Below are 14244 nucleotides of genomic sequence, written 5' to 3' on the forward strand. Positions count from 1 at the left end.
CTCAGGTACCCCCAACCATACATGGGTGCGTAAGTCTAGCCCCTGAAGCTACCCAGATCCCTCATAGATATCTTTTTTGAGACAGGGTTTTTCTACATAGCCTGGTCACAATTCTCTCATTAGTACAGCGGTATAGTCTCTCTTTAGTCTATAGACCAGACTGGCCTTGAACTTGTAGATCTACCTACCTCTATCTCCTGAGTGTTGGAATTAAAAACATGGGCCACTACCCCTGTCTCTTTTTTTCCTCTTATATTTTTATGTTTATGGTGTGCATATTTGTGTCTATGCATGCTTTTTCATGTATTGGCATGTGGGTGTTTGTGTGTGTCTCTGTGTGTGTGTGCCTGACATTAGGGGCTGTTGAGAATCATCCATCTTATTCATTGGTCAGGGTCTCTCAACGAAACCCAGAGCTCACTGATGTGGCTTGTCTTGCTAGCCTAGCTTACTCTAGAATTTCCTGTCTCTGACTTCCAAAGATGGCATTACATCTTTGGAGTTGCTACACCCACCTAGCATTTACATGTATTTCTGAGGATTCAAACTTCAGTCTCTGTGTTTGCATGGCTAACAGTTTAACCACTAAGCCAACTCTAAATGCTCAGATATATAACATGGTAAGTTTCAGGCAATGACCACGGAAGTGGAAAGATATGGCCATTTCTTTGGCCAGTCTCCTTACAACCTGCCTGGCCAGATCAGCTATAGGTATCCCTAAAACCCAACCATGTTCTAAGCAACTAGAATCTGTACCAGGATCCTGGTGGCAAATTCTTTCAGTGTTTCTCAAGGGACAGCCAGGAAACTATAAATAACAAAATTGTCCAAGACTCTAAGAAAACACAGATTCTGAATCCACCAGTTTTAGTTAGGATTTTATTGCTATGAATAGACTCCATGACAAAGGCAACTGTTATAAAGGACAGCATTTGGTTGGGGCTGACTTATAATTTCAGAGATTCAGTCTGTTATTATCATGGCAGGAAGCATGGCCTAAGTGACTTATAGACAGCAGAACTACCCAAAGTTCTGCAAGCAAGAAGTTCAAGGTTGGGGCCATCACCTTGGGTTGTACACAGTCAACCTTTGCATTGTTATCACAAGGCAGAGATAGAGGGTCTTTCTGGGTTCCCTTCATAAGGGAAGCAAACCCACTTGTGAGGGGTCCATTCTCATGGTCTAATCATCTTTCCAAGGCCTATCTCTCACCATCACCTTGAGCAATAGGGTTCCTATTTGGATTTGGGGTCCACACTCAGTACTCCCAGGGAGAGTAAGGCCATGTAGTAAGGCTACACACCAAGCGTGGGAGTTTCAGGACTGACCCAAGGTCAGTAGGAGGCCCTCTCTTCCAGGCTGCACCCTGGCATGTTGCACCCATAATTAACATGTGGGATACTTGCTGCCCGTCTGCTTTCTCGTGATTTCTGCCAGGTTTAGGCAGTGGAGGGATACCTTTCCCAGGACAGGCACAGTTTCATGAGAATGGAGTTCACATCCATGGTTGTGGAAACCCCGGCTCAGGACAGATGGCCAGTATATAGCCCAAAAATTCATGGAAGAAAGGCGGGGATGTCAGGCACCATTGAAGGAAGTCGGTGGAGTGGCAGAACTAGATTGCCCTCAGTGACAAATGTTCTAGACGCCTGAAGTTAAGCTTGCTTGGCTTTAGGGACAGAAGTACTCATGTGTCTTCCTGCCTATATTCTGTGCTGGAAGAGATGTCCTGGCTAGCAGCTCCCTCACCCTGGCTGAGGCTCAGCCTACTTTTCTTAGAAGAGCCTTGTTCCACTCTGCTCAGGAGCCCCGAGCAGGGCTGAACACATGAGGGACACTGACCTATCGGGTTGCTCAGGCCCTACACCAACATGACTCTTCTGTGTCTCAGTTTACCCACTTCGCTCTGGAACAGGTAGTATGGCCACATCTGTGAAGGGGCCAGGCATAGCTGCAGAGCTCCACTTCCCTCTCCCACGTGAAGTCTTACAGGGGTCCCGTCACCTCTCTGCTCAGCCATGTTTCTTCCAACTTACTGTTCTGCAGCTAATTTGGTGGCTCAGGAGTTCGTGGAGCCTTGGGGTGGAGAGAACTGGGCCAGGGGCATTCTGCCAGCTTTAACAGCCTCCACTTCTTCCCCTTCCTAGACCAAGAAAGGCTACCAGAAGACGGTGCTGGAGATCGACACGCCCAAAGTAGAGCAAGTCCCCATTGTGGACATCATGTTCAACGACTTTGGCGAAGCCTCACAGAAATTTGGATTTGAAGTGGGGCCAGCTTGCTTCCTAGGCTAGGAGCTGCTGAGCCCACCGGTCTCCAGAGCAACCTCGTGACCTCAGCACCCCACCTGTGGGCGTCCTGTGCACGGCCCATCCCGGACAGTGAACATTTCTCACCCCTGCCTGCCTGACTCATCTGTGCCTCGGACCCTCCGTGGCATTGGACCCCATGCCCAGAGAGAACAAAGGGAAAGAGCCGTGTCCCCACGGAGCCGAATCACATGACCTAGCCACACCACAGCCTCTTGCCACCCTTCAGCTCTCAGGATAGGTTCATTAAAGGTGTTAATGGACCGTTGGCCGGGAGTGGGGGCGGGACAGTATTTGAAGATCACTTTAAAAAAAATTCAACTTGAAGATATGTATTCCCCCTGACCTTCAAAAGATGTTCTGAGGTGGTCTTGTAAAGGTCGCCAAAGCCTCCATTTTTTTTTAAAACAACCCTCAACACATCCACTCAGAGGCCAAATGTCATTCCACACGTGCCTTTCCGATGGATTAAAGGTGCTTATGTTTTTGTGAGAATTTTAAGTAAATATTTGTATTGTATTGTTATAAATGTTAAGTGTGCCTGGCTTTCAGTCTTGCATGGAAACCCAGCCTTAGGCCCATGGGGGCAGCGGGCAGCTGGGACAAGTCACCCGCTCGGGCTCGAAATCCGGCTCTCGGTAGAGGGCATCGCCTTACCCCCACCCCCACAAGAATGTGCAATAATTTGGAAATTTGCCCAGTCAGCAAGAAGCGGCATTGCCACTGCAGGTGCCTGGGCCCCTTTCCAGACTCTTTATTTTTTTCTTTTTGATTAGCTCTGGATAATTTTTTATGGGGAGGGGAAAAAGGCATTTGATATCCTGCCTTTCCTACAGCACTCAGATTAAAACACAGGCTTAAATTAATTCTGATTGCTTCCTTTTTCCTTGTTCCTTCCTGCAGAGGCTGATGGGACAGTGTCCAGGGCTGGAGAGCCACGTGTTCTGTAGATGATAAATAACTATGAACATTTGGTGCTGAATTTTTTACACTTGTCTCTTGTGGTGCTATGTGTCCGGAGACCCTTAGGTGGCCCTAGGGTGCCTGCCATGCCTCATTCCCTCCCCCACCTTCCTTTATCCTGGCCATTTCTCCACATTCTGAGATTTTTGCCAAGGACCTGAAGACCAGATTGGTGCCAGAGACCTTTCTTCCCTCCTGGCACCTTGTACTCATGATGGTGGGGAGTCCCTTCCTGAAGCCTGTCCCCCTCTCTGGGCTCTGCTTATGTCATTTGAAAACACATGAGCAAAACAAAGACTTCGTGCATGGCCGGCCCATGGTGTACCCATGGTCTTGTTCAGTTGCTGAATGTTTGTGGTGCTAATCTCTGTGTGTGTGCCAAGATGGAATGGAAGCTGCTGTGTGCCCACCTGACAGCCAGACTTCATTGAGAGCCATAGGTGGCTTGAGAAATGTGGGATGGACTCTGGCTCCAGGGTCGCTGAGCTGACTGAGTTTCCAGCAGAGGAGTGTCCTGGGTGCTGCAGTCAGTGCTGGGGTCCATAGGGATCCCTCTGGATGCTGCCCTCTTCCTCCTCTCCCTCCTCCTCCAGGGTGTGTGTGGTGGCTGGGCGGGAGGGGTGCTGCCTTCTGAGTGCAGAGGTCTCCAGGTCCAACAAGGAAAACCTCACTGAGAGTTACCTGCCTTCCACCACGAGAAAGCTGTGGTGCCCACAGAGAGTCACTCTGGTGCTTGTGTCCCCACCCCACCCCTGAAGTGAAGAAAACGACCGTGAGGCACCCGGGAGCAGCCAGGATTGATGAACGCCACCAACACGCATCCCCCAAAGTTCCCTGAAGAACAAGTTCTACTCTTGCCAAAGAAATGCCTGGCCTGGAGAGCTCTCCTGGAAGCCAGGATGCCATCGTGAGCCAGGGACTGCTGTGCATGCCTCTGCATGAGAAAAAGCCATATTGGAAGACGGCCATACGCCCTGTGGATTCTGTGTAGGTCATGTGATTCGGATTCTGCCTCCCACTCCATCTGACTTTGCTCTGTCCTGTTCTTCTGTCGGTCCCTTCCACGTTGTAATTTGCATTGAAACCCAAAATGTGTTCTGTTCTCCTCAGTCCACTTTAGCTCCAATATTTTACAATAAAATTACTTCTTATATTTGCAGAAATGCCTCTGGCATCATTTTCCGTTTCCATTTTCTCTGGTGTGTGCGCTCTCTACATATATATATATATATATGTATATATATATATATATATATATATATATTTTTAAAAATTGAACAAATGCTGCTGAAAATACACACAAAGTAAACAGAAGGGCTGTGTGATAAAAACTATAGGACCTTGGGTCCTTTAAAATTCCAGGCCAAACGGTACATTGTATATTTCCCAGCAGTCTAAACTAAGCCTCAGATTTTAACTTCTCCCCAGGAAGAGTGTTATAAAATATTTTAAAACTGTGTAACAAAGGAATCGTTGTAACAGTGTCTCAATAAAGCAGTTTACTGTTTACACCCCAGAAACTTGACTAGCTGTCTTTTTTGCATGGCCAGGCCTTCCATCACCTGACTCTCCCGTTGCCCTACAGCCCAGGACATTAGAAACTGTGAACTGGAGGATGGTGGTCAGGAGGGATGGAGACTGGCTACCTGGCTGACACCTCTGGTTGCTGTGGGCAGTTTTTGTACCCATGAATGGGCATTAGGATGCAGCTGGTGCTGGCTCCAGAGGCCTTACTTTTCACTCTGGGCATTTGATGCCCTGAGGGGAAGTGCCCAGATCCATCAGGTGACGCCTTTGCAGCTAGATGACCCGATCACACTCCTTTGATTCTTGCCTTGTGGCTGGAGGAGGCAGCATGTGGCTCACCTTCAGCAAATGGGACACGTACCTCCTGCCTCTGAAGGGACGGTTCTTTCTGTATGTCACCAGCCATGGCTACATCTCAGCAGGTTCTGGTGTCATGCCCCCCAGTCTGTCATGAACTCTCACCATCTCTCTAGGAAACACATGTGCTGGTTTGTGCTGCTTTGGGCCACCACAAGCGATATTGCTACCACAGAGTCCCAGGCCGGTGGATCTCAATGTGGCCCACAGCCCCACAACAGTGCACCACTCTGACCTCCAGAGTGATGATTTGTGAGACAACTAGTCAAATGTTTTTGCCAAGCCAGCAGGTGATTCACAGACTGGGTCATTTGAGAATACTGTCCTGATATCCCTTCACTGTGAAGGACTCGGTATTGGCGGGGAAACCTGCCCTCTGTCAGTGTAACGCTGCTGGACATTGCACACAGGCGGGATATTGAGCCTCACATTCTGATAACTTGATAGCTTCGAGGCTTGGAGGTGGATGCTGAGGCCTAGGTAGAAAAATGCTGGCATAGAAAGCTGGTTGCTCCTGCCTGCTTTAGACGTACATGAGAGAAACAGCCCTCAACTGTGGAAAGCAAAGCCTACGGAATTGACGATTTTCAGTGCTGGACAAGGTTCCTGAGCATCTGAAACATCCAATGGAGAAAAGCCCTTGGGGACACATCAATAAGAACCTGGTCACCATGGTTGATCAGATGGAATCCAGGCTTGGAGTGGGAGCAGGTGGTACCAAAAACAATCCTGTGCATTGCAGTGAGTGGCTCAGGAAAGGGACACCAATGGTGTGACACTAAGGCCAGTAGAGGTAAGATGGTACGATCCCCACAGGAGAACAGGAAGTCCAGGGAGTCATGGTTGGAGGTGTCCTTGGTGGGACTTCAGGAACAGTGGAAAGTGGACTGTCTCTAAGAGATGGGATTCACAGAAGGCCTTCAGCAGGGTCTGTAGGAGTTGGCAATGAAACCTCACACTGTCCCTTGACCTTGAATCCATATGGGGAGGCACATGGCAAGAAATTGGCCCAGCTCATCTCCTTTCCTTGGGAACTGCATCTGCAGGTTATACACCTTCCTTCCTTCTTTCTTTCTTTCTTTCTTTCTTTCTTTCTTCCTCCCTTCCTCCTTCCCTCCCCTCTCTCCCTCCCTCTTTCTCTTTCTCTTTTTGCTTTTGTTTTGTTTTTGTCTTTGTTTTTCGAGACAGGGTTTCTCTGTATAGCCCTGGCTGTTCTGGAACTCACTTTGTAGACCAGGCTGGCCTCAAACTCAGAAATCTGCCTGCCTCTGCCTCCCAAGTACTGGGATTAAAGGTGTGTGCCACCACCGCTGGCTTGGTTATACACTTTCTTAAGGGCAGAGCTTCCACCAGATCAGAGTGGGCTGGCCTGTTGGCTATGAGTGGGAGGGTCAGGCAGTGACTGAGGCTATTCCAGGCCTATACAAGGGTGGCCATAAACCTGTACTTGGCCCCAGACCTTGATAAACAGAGTTGCTTCCAACAATGGATTTAGCATTATAATCCCACAATCCAGGTTCGAGGTCCCTAGCCTGAGGGCTCTCTCCTCCAGGGTTATGTTCTAGAACATTCTAAAGAACTGGAGTGTAGGTTGGGAAGCTCCTGACTTCTGCAAGTGCCCCTTGGCCATGAGTTCACTCTCTAAGCCAAATTCGCTAAGGGTGGGGAAGGGCAGAGGGGTCCTAGTGAGGCCACAACCTCCTCTACTCCTGACCCATGTAAGTACAGGGACTCTATCCTGATGTTAGCCAAGCTTCAGTGAACCCTCCCTCCATCACTGCCTCCTCACTTTGCTCAAAGGACCAGCTGGAGGTCTGAGCCCTGACCAGGGGGCCTTCTTGAATCTTCTCTTCCTTTGCTCAGCTGTCCTTAGTTGAGCAAGGCACTTGGTCTGAGTGATCAGCTAACTCTCTCTGAATGGCTGGACATCTGGACCCTATGTTAGATGTTGGAATCTTCCTGCCCTGTTCCAATGTGGTGACTGAGGATATCGCCAGCCCCAGCAGGAACACAGGCTATATCCCCAGCTTGGCTGCAGTGAGTTTTGATCTTGGAAGACCTTAGTTCAGCCCTTTGCCTTATCCCTCACTCAGCCGGTGGAAACAATGTTAAAGTGTGAGGCTGAAGTGGAAACTTCTGGTTTCTTTGGAAAGTCAGTCATGTCAAATGATGTTCTGCTGGGGCACACAGGTGAAAGGATGTTTCTCTAAAGCAGACATGGGAAAGAATGTTTTCCTGAAGCAGGCACATGAAGGGACACATGATGTTAAGAAGGAATATGAGTATAACCCAGACTGTGGATGGTATTGGTACGTCTTGCCATTCCTTACTGTTCATTGTTTCTCACGTCTGTGATAGTTTGTATATGCTTAGCCTAGGAAGTGGCACTATTAGGAGGTGTGGCCTTGTTGAAGTAGGTGTGTCGCTGTGGGCATATGTTTTAATACCCTTGTTCTGATTGCCTAGAAGAGGTTCCTCCTGTTTGCCTTCAGAACAAGATGTAGAACCCTCAGCTTCTGCACCATGCCTGCCTGGATGCTGCCATGATCCTGCCTTGATAATGGACTGAAACTCTGAGCATGTAAGCCAGGCCCAATTAAATGTTGCCTTTATAAAAGTTTCCTTGGTCATGGTGTCTCTTCACAGCATGGAAACCCTAACTAAGACAGAAGTTGGTGTCAGGGACTGGAGTATTGCTGTTAGGCCTGACCATGCTTTTATTTGGAAGAATGTGGGTTTGGGGACTTTGGATTTGGAAAGCAATAGAATGATTTAAGTGGGGACTAATGGACTATCCTAGTAGGAATATGGAAGACTTGCTGAGAATGATTTGAACCATGCAGACCTGGCCCAAGAGGTTTCAGTGGAGACAAATTTCAATATGCGGCTTAGAGACTATTTTTGTTGTATTTTGGTGAAGACCGTGGCTGCTTTTTGCCCTTGTCTGAAGAGTCTACCTGAGGCTAAGGTAAAGAGATTTATATTAACACATTGACAAAGGAAGTCTCAAAAAAGTAGAACAGAGACTTTGTTCTCTGGTTTAAGTCTCAGAAAGAGAGTTTCAAACAAACAAGCTTAGAAAGGAAACATGCAAGATATAAGGTTCAAGTAGTAATAAAGGGCACCAGGAAATAAAATGGAGCTGAATCCTGTGTTCAAGGAGATAAAGAGATTTAGGGAGATCCCACCCAGCTATGTTTATTGTTTGTGTTTGCAGTTGAACAAGGAATAGTTTGGACTTTTAATATGGAATGAACTACAATCCAGAAATAGAGGGCACACTTTGTGATGCAGATCATGAGGCTGAAAGAAACAGGATTTTAATCCGGATCTTGAGGAACAATGGCCATGAAAAGCTAAGGTGATACTTACCTTTAATCCCAGGAGACAGAGGCAGCAGATCTCTGAGTCCAAGGTCAATCTACAGAGCAAGTTCCAAGACACCCAAGTTTAGATAGTGAGGGAGTTGGAAAATAGAAAGCTGGTGATGATGTAATAGAACAAGGGGGCCATGTTCCAGCCCCAGCAAGCAGTAGAGCTCAGCAGCTTTGGCCATTTGGCTCTGCCTTTATAGTTAAGAGGAGAAAGAGACTACTGGGACAATTGATGGTGCTTAGCTGTAGCTAAGAAATTAGTGGTGATTAAGAAGATATCAGCATTACTGAGATGAAATCTGGAAATTGTTTTCTGAGAGCACAAAGAATCTGTGTTCCAGAGATAGCCAAAGTTATACCTCGTTGCTACAGCTGTACTTGATAATGTGTAAGAGTCATCCAGGTAGTACTGGTTTTGAAGGCATGAAGGGATCATGAAGAGCAGCTGAGGCTTGGCACTATGAGAGGCCATGGAAAGCTATGGTTGAAGGTGCAGCCTCAGTTGCAGTTGATAGCCCAGGACTTTGAAGGGGTCCTGCAAAGAAGTTGAGGCTTGGTACCGTGAAGAGAACCTATGAGAGATTATGGGTGAAGCCTTGTTGCAGAAGAAGAGCCCAGCACATTGGAGATGCTAGTACCATGGAATGACCCCCAAGAGAAGCATCAGCGGTGGAGTGGATGAATCTGAGCTTAAAGTGCTACAGAGGGCAGAGCTGGAGAAGTGACACAAGCCCTTTGGAGAAGCCTTAAAGATCATTTGTGGATGCCAGACATTGGAACAAGAAGCTGTACTTTGGAGACCCTAAGATGTTCAAGATGCCAGAGCCATGGAATATCTGCTGCTAACAGGGAGTGGAAACAGCCCAGGAGAAAGAAGTTTGTTGCAGTCAACAAAGATGAAAAAGGAGTTGGAGATCTAAAGACTGCTTTGACATCAGCCCTGGAGATGCGAGTTTGGAGTTTGCACAGCTGGTTTTCTGTCTTGCTTTGGGGATTGCAGTAGAAGAGACTTTGAACTTAGGACTTTTAAGATTGTTAAGACTGCTATAGACTATGGGGACATTGGAAGTTGGACTAAATGTAGTTTTATTATGCTATGGATAGGTAAGCCCCCCATAGACTCATGTGTTTAAACAAGCCTATGGGGGCCAGGGAGTAGAATGTGATTGTTTGAATATGCTTGGCTCAGGAAGTGACACTATTAGGAGATGTGGCCTTGTTGGAGTAGGTGTGTCACTGTGGACATAAGCTTTAATACCCTTGTCCTGGCTGCCTGGAAGAGGTTCCTCCTGTTTGCCTTCAGAACAAGATGTAGAACCCTCAGCTTCTGCACCATGTTTGCCTGGATGCTGCCATGATCCTGCCTTGATGATAATGGACTAAACCTCTGAACCTGTAAGCCAGCCCCAATTAAATGTTGTCTTTATAAGAGTTGCCTTAGTCATGGTGTCTCTTCATAAAATTGAAATGCTAGCTAAGACAACTTCATAGAAAGAAACGTACCAAGAAACTTCTGGTGGTGTTCTGGCTGCTTCTTGCCACTTCTGTGGTCTTGGGCCAATTGGCAGAGTAAAGTGGACGTTTCTGGATCTGTCAGCTGATACAGACTCAAGTGGAGTTTTGCTAAGACAGACTCACATGGTGTTTTGCTGAGGCAAGACCCGTGGAAGGACACTTGATATTTGGAGGGAGTATAAATAGGATTCAACCGTCAGTGACGGTGGGCTTGCATACCTAGCTTTGCAATGTTTCTTTGGTCTCATGTCTTCACTGATCTTCACTTTGGTGAGAGAAGCATGGCAGAGAACTTCACCTGGCATCCCTGCTGATCCTAGTCCCTCCTGCTGACTCATACCGATTCAGGGGAGGCCTGGCTGTTTCTGCTGGGTCATGCCACCACTGCTGATTCCTGTTAGCCGTCCTGACACACTACGGAACTGGATTGCTGGTATCTTGAAAATTTGGGGGGAGATTGAACTCGACAGGTCCACTTCCCCCATATCCTAATAACCTTTCTTTTCCACTACCTCTGGTTGGAGGTGGGCCAGAAGGAAGGTTAAAACATGTAGGAACTGTTATTAAAAGTAGGTTTTGAAAACTCTAAGCCTACACGAGGCCCAGGCTTTTGCCTGCTGTCTAGCATCTGCCTCTGCCTGTGCTGCACTCACATGGGACCTCTGTCAGGTACTGAGCCTGTTCTGTGCCCCAGGCAAGAAGACATCCCTCCCCAGCATATCCCAGGAGTAAACACAACAGAAGCCACAAAAATGTCCTCGCCAAGGCATGCCACTTTCTCTCTTTCCATATTAACAAGTGGAAAATCACATCGGTTTGGGAGATATGTTGTGGGCCAACACGTTCAACTGGGCAAGAATCCATTGCTGTCTGATACTTTCTCAAGTGTGTTCCAAACTCGAAGCCACTGCACAGAGAACCCTTTCAGGGTCCGAGTTAAGAAGACTCTTCCCCAGCATGAGGACCCACTCCCTCTGAGTCTGCAGGATACACTGTGGGATCCATGACCCCAAAGACTTAGAGGCTTAAACAGCACACAATTTCACCCCACAGCTTCTAGAAAGTTTCCGCAGGCCCTGAGGCAAAGGGTCCCTCCTGACATTGAAACCAGGTGTCCGTGAAGAGCCAGGTCTTATTCATAAAGTTGACCAAAGAAGGCCCTACTTCCAAGCATCCTCGGTGGCACCAGGGTTCAGGTGTTTGGATGCTGTTGATCAGCAGCCAATGCTGACCTTCCTGGACCTCTCACACTGCTTAGAGGAAAGTGGCTAAGAGCATAAGAATGAGCTCACCACACCTCACAAGTGGTCACGTGCCTCCAGGGCCGTGGGTTTAAAGAAACAGATAGCCATGGCTCAGCAGTCACCCTTGACTCCTAGAGTCAGACCCACTGCATTTTGTATTGTGAGACAGCCTTTGTGAGTCAAGAAGGAAGCACTTTGCTCTGGATCTTAAACATCCTCCACAGGATGTGTATTAAGGCTTAGACACCAGCCTGTAGCATTGCTGAGAGGTAGTAGAAGCCTAAGAAGAGGAGCCCAAATGGAAGAAATTAGGGTACTGGGGATGTTCCCTTGAAAGGGAACAGTCTCTCCCTGTTTCTGCTTTCCTGTAGCCACGATAATAGGCTTCCTATCACACATTCCCACTTCTGGGAGGCATAATGACCTCATGGACCCACATCGACCAGAGACATGACTGAACTAAAACCTCAGAAGCTGTAAGTTGGTTGCCTCAGGCGTTTTGTCATAGGGACAAACCCAATGAGCACAGTCGCCTTCATCCAGGGTGGAGCTGAGTGCAGAACAATCCTCAGGAAGGGAAAGGCAGAGCAGACGCCTTCTCTGTGCTGAAGGCCAGTGTGCTGTGTGTGATTCCATCACACACGTGCCAGGAGGGGCTTATAGCCCTCTTGCTTGAGGCCTTAAAGGATGCAGCTGTGGCGGAAGAAAAGCATAGCTGGGTAGTGCCTTGTTCCACACTGATTGGCATCACAGGGTCTCCCAGTGCCCAGGAAAAAGGATGATTTAAGGAACAGGTTTGCAGATTAATGAAGAACATATTCAGAGCTGTGAAAGCCATGCAATTGGGGTTTAGGGGCAGAAACTCAGGGCGTGTGGATGGCAGTAGCTCCCTCCCATAGATAGCTGAGTCACAGAAGGCCACACAGGACATGAGGCACAGCTAGAACATGGCAGTGGCTTGGATCACTTCTGTATATTTAGACTATTCATCAGAATTTCAAAATACCAGAGAAGATCACCCTGGGAAGAGGAAAGGTTCGTTTCGCTCCTGTCTTTGAAGGTTTCAGTTCACAGCATAGGAGCATCTAGGGAAGGGTCTTAAAAACAGAAGGGTCGTGTGAGAGGGACATGGCTGGGAGTGTGGGAGGGCTTGCCATAGAGGGTGGGCTTGCGTGGGGCACAGAGGCCTTTTGGAAGGTTATTCCACAGACCAGTGAAATACAGAAATTGTAAATGGAGATGCGGACATCACATGCCTTTGTGTCACTGTCTGGACAGGCAAGAGCAGGTGTCACTCACCCACCTGCCAGTTGATGCCAATGTGGTCCAGGATCAGGTGACACACATTGTGCAGTCAAACCCTCTGCTCACTCGTTCCCCAGTCTGTCCTCGACGTCCTCTGGTGCCATCCCTTTCTTACAATGCCTAGACTCCGCCAAGGTTTTTGCCTTTCTGTAGACTTTACCCCCAATACTGCAGGTCTGAGCCCCACCTCCCACCCGTCATTTGGCAGAGCTGGGATTGTGAACACTCCTCAGACTCCCAGCACCTTTGAAGGCTGCTTGTATCTCTTTCCCACTGAGATGAATATCGACTTTGCTCCTAAGGAGAGCTACTGAGGACGGAGCTGCAAAAACAAAGCATGCCCTTCTGTCTATAACGTCAGGTGTAAGCCTAGAAAAAGGGCAAAGTGGCCGATATACCAACTTGCTGCAGAACAGCCCTTTCATAGCCCCTGATCATGAAAAATTCCTGCCCTGTTTTTCCCATAGGTTGATACCCCACCCCGACTTCCACATCCTCCCCAGGGCTCCAGATTGGCCCCACCCCCATTTCCTGGTATGTGGGTTCTGAGGGCCTGGTCACAACCCTTAGGTAAACAAAAATGCTTCCAGGCAGGTGGGAGTCAGCTACTGCAGGGGCTCAGTGCCTCCTACTCATCTATGATATTCTGATGAACTCTAAAGCCACTTCACAGTGAAAATAATCTCTAAAGCCACTTCACAGTGAAAATAGACCATAAAGATTTCTTCTCACATCATCAACAAAAATAATCCAGGGCATGACTTCTTACACTTTTTCTGGTTTTGACTCTTCTTCTCCCAAGAAATTTCATATAACTCCAGTCATATAGATACAAACATATACACATACCAAACATTTATGGATAATAAATTATAAAAATATTTTAAAGTAATCCTTTCATAGACATATTAATTTTATCATCCATTAAGAACAAGAACAAACTTTGCCCATCAATGTCTGGCTGTGCTTATTTTAACATAAAGATCAAATCTTGCCTGAATATTTGATGCACAAGACCTGGGGACTCTCTGTTCTTTTTCAGAGTTGATTGACATTTCAGCTTTACAACCACCAGTGCCATTTTTCATAAAACCATAGTATAGGATGGCAGAAAAAAAATAAAACCATTTCAGAAACCCTTGCAAATTCTGTTCTAATCCCAACCCAAAATTCATTGAGCATTTTTTTAAAAATGAAATTCAAGTCAGCAACTCAAACAGCAATTTTTTAAAAATCTGACAATCTCTTATATTTTGGATTGTGAGTCTAGCATTTAATGACTGAGCCATCTCTCCAGCCTCCAAATCTAATATTCTGAATCCAAAGACAAACTAGCGTGATACATGTTGGGGACTGATGGTGGGGGAAGGGATGCATAAAAGTAGTTGTATTTCTCTAAGAGCTGAGAACTCTGTGTGTACAGTACAGACAGTCTCTGCAATGTATAACAGACAAGCTTCTCCCTTCTGAGTGGCGGTGTCTTGGGCAGCGTGATGCACGGTCATTGTCCTGCCTGACACTCATTCACATGACGCAGCACAGGCCAGCTCCACCAGAACCTCAGCACTGCCTGAGTGTTATCATGAATCCACTGAGTATGCAGAGACCTTTTATTACTGACACCGTTGTACTGTCTGCATTCAGCTATAA

General features: G+C 47.3%; 1 protein-coding gene across 2 annotated transcripts in view; it reads left to right on the plus strand.

Moving 5' to 3' along the window:
• Positions 1–4788, plus strand: part of Col5a1 (collagen, type V, alpha 1) — a 153130-nt gene extending 148342 nt beyond the window's left edge. The window contains exon 66 of one of the 2 annotated variants that reach the window (XM_006497644.4): positions 2148–4431. In XM_006497644.4, the coding sequence (XP_006497707.1) occupies positions 2148–2294 (147 nt within the window). In that variant the 3' untranslated portion in view covers positions 2295–4431. Of the gene's footprint in view, positions 1–2147 lie in introns of both variants that reach the window. The other variant, NM_015734.2, reaches the window with a different exon arrangement.
• The last annotated feature ends 9456 nt before the right edge of the window (positions 4789–14244 follow it).

Source organism: Mus musculus, chromosome 2 (genome assembly GCF_000001635.26).
Source record: "Mus musculus strain C57BL/6J chromosome 2, GRCm38.p6 C57BL/6J".
In the NCBI taxonomy this organism is placed as follows: Eukaryota; Metazoa; Chordata; class Mammalia; order Rodentia; family Muridae; genus Mus; species Mus musculus.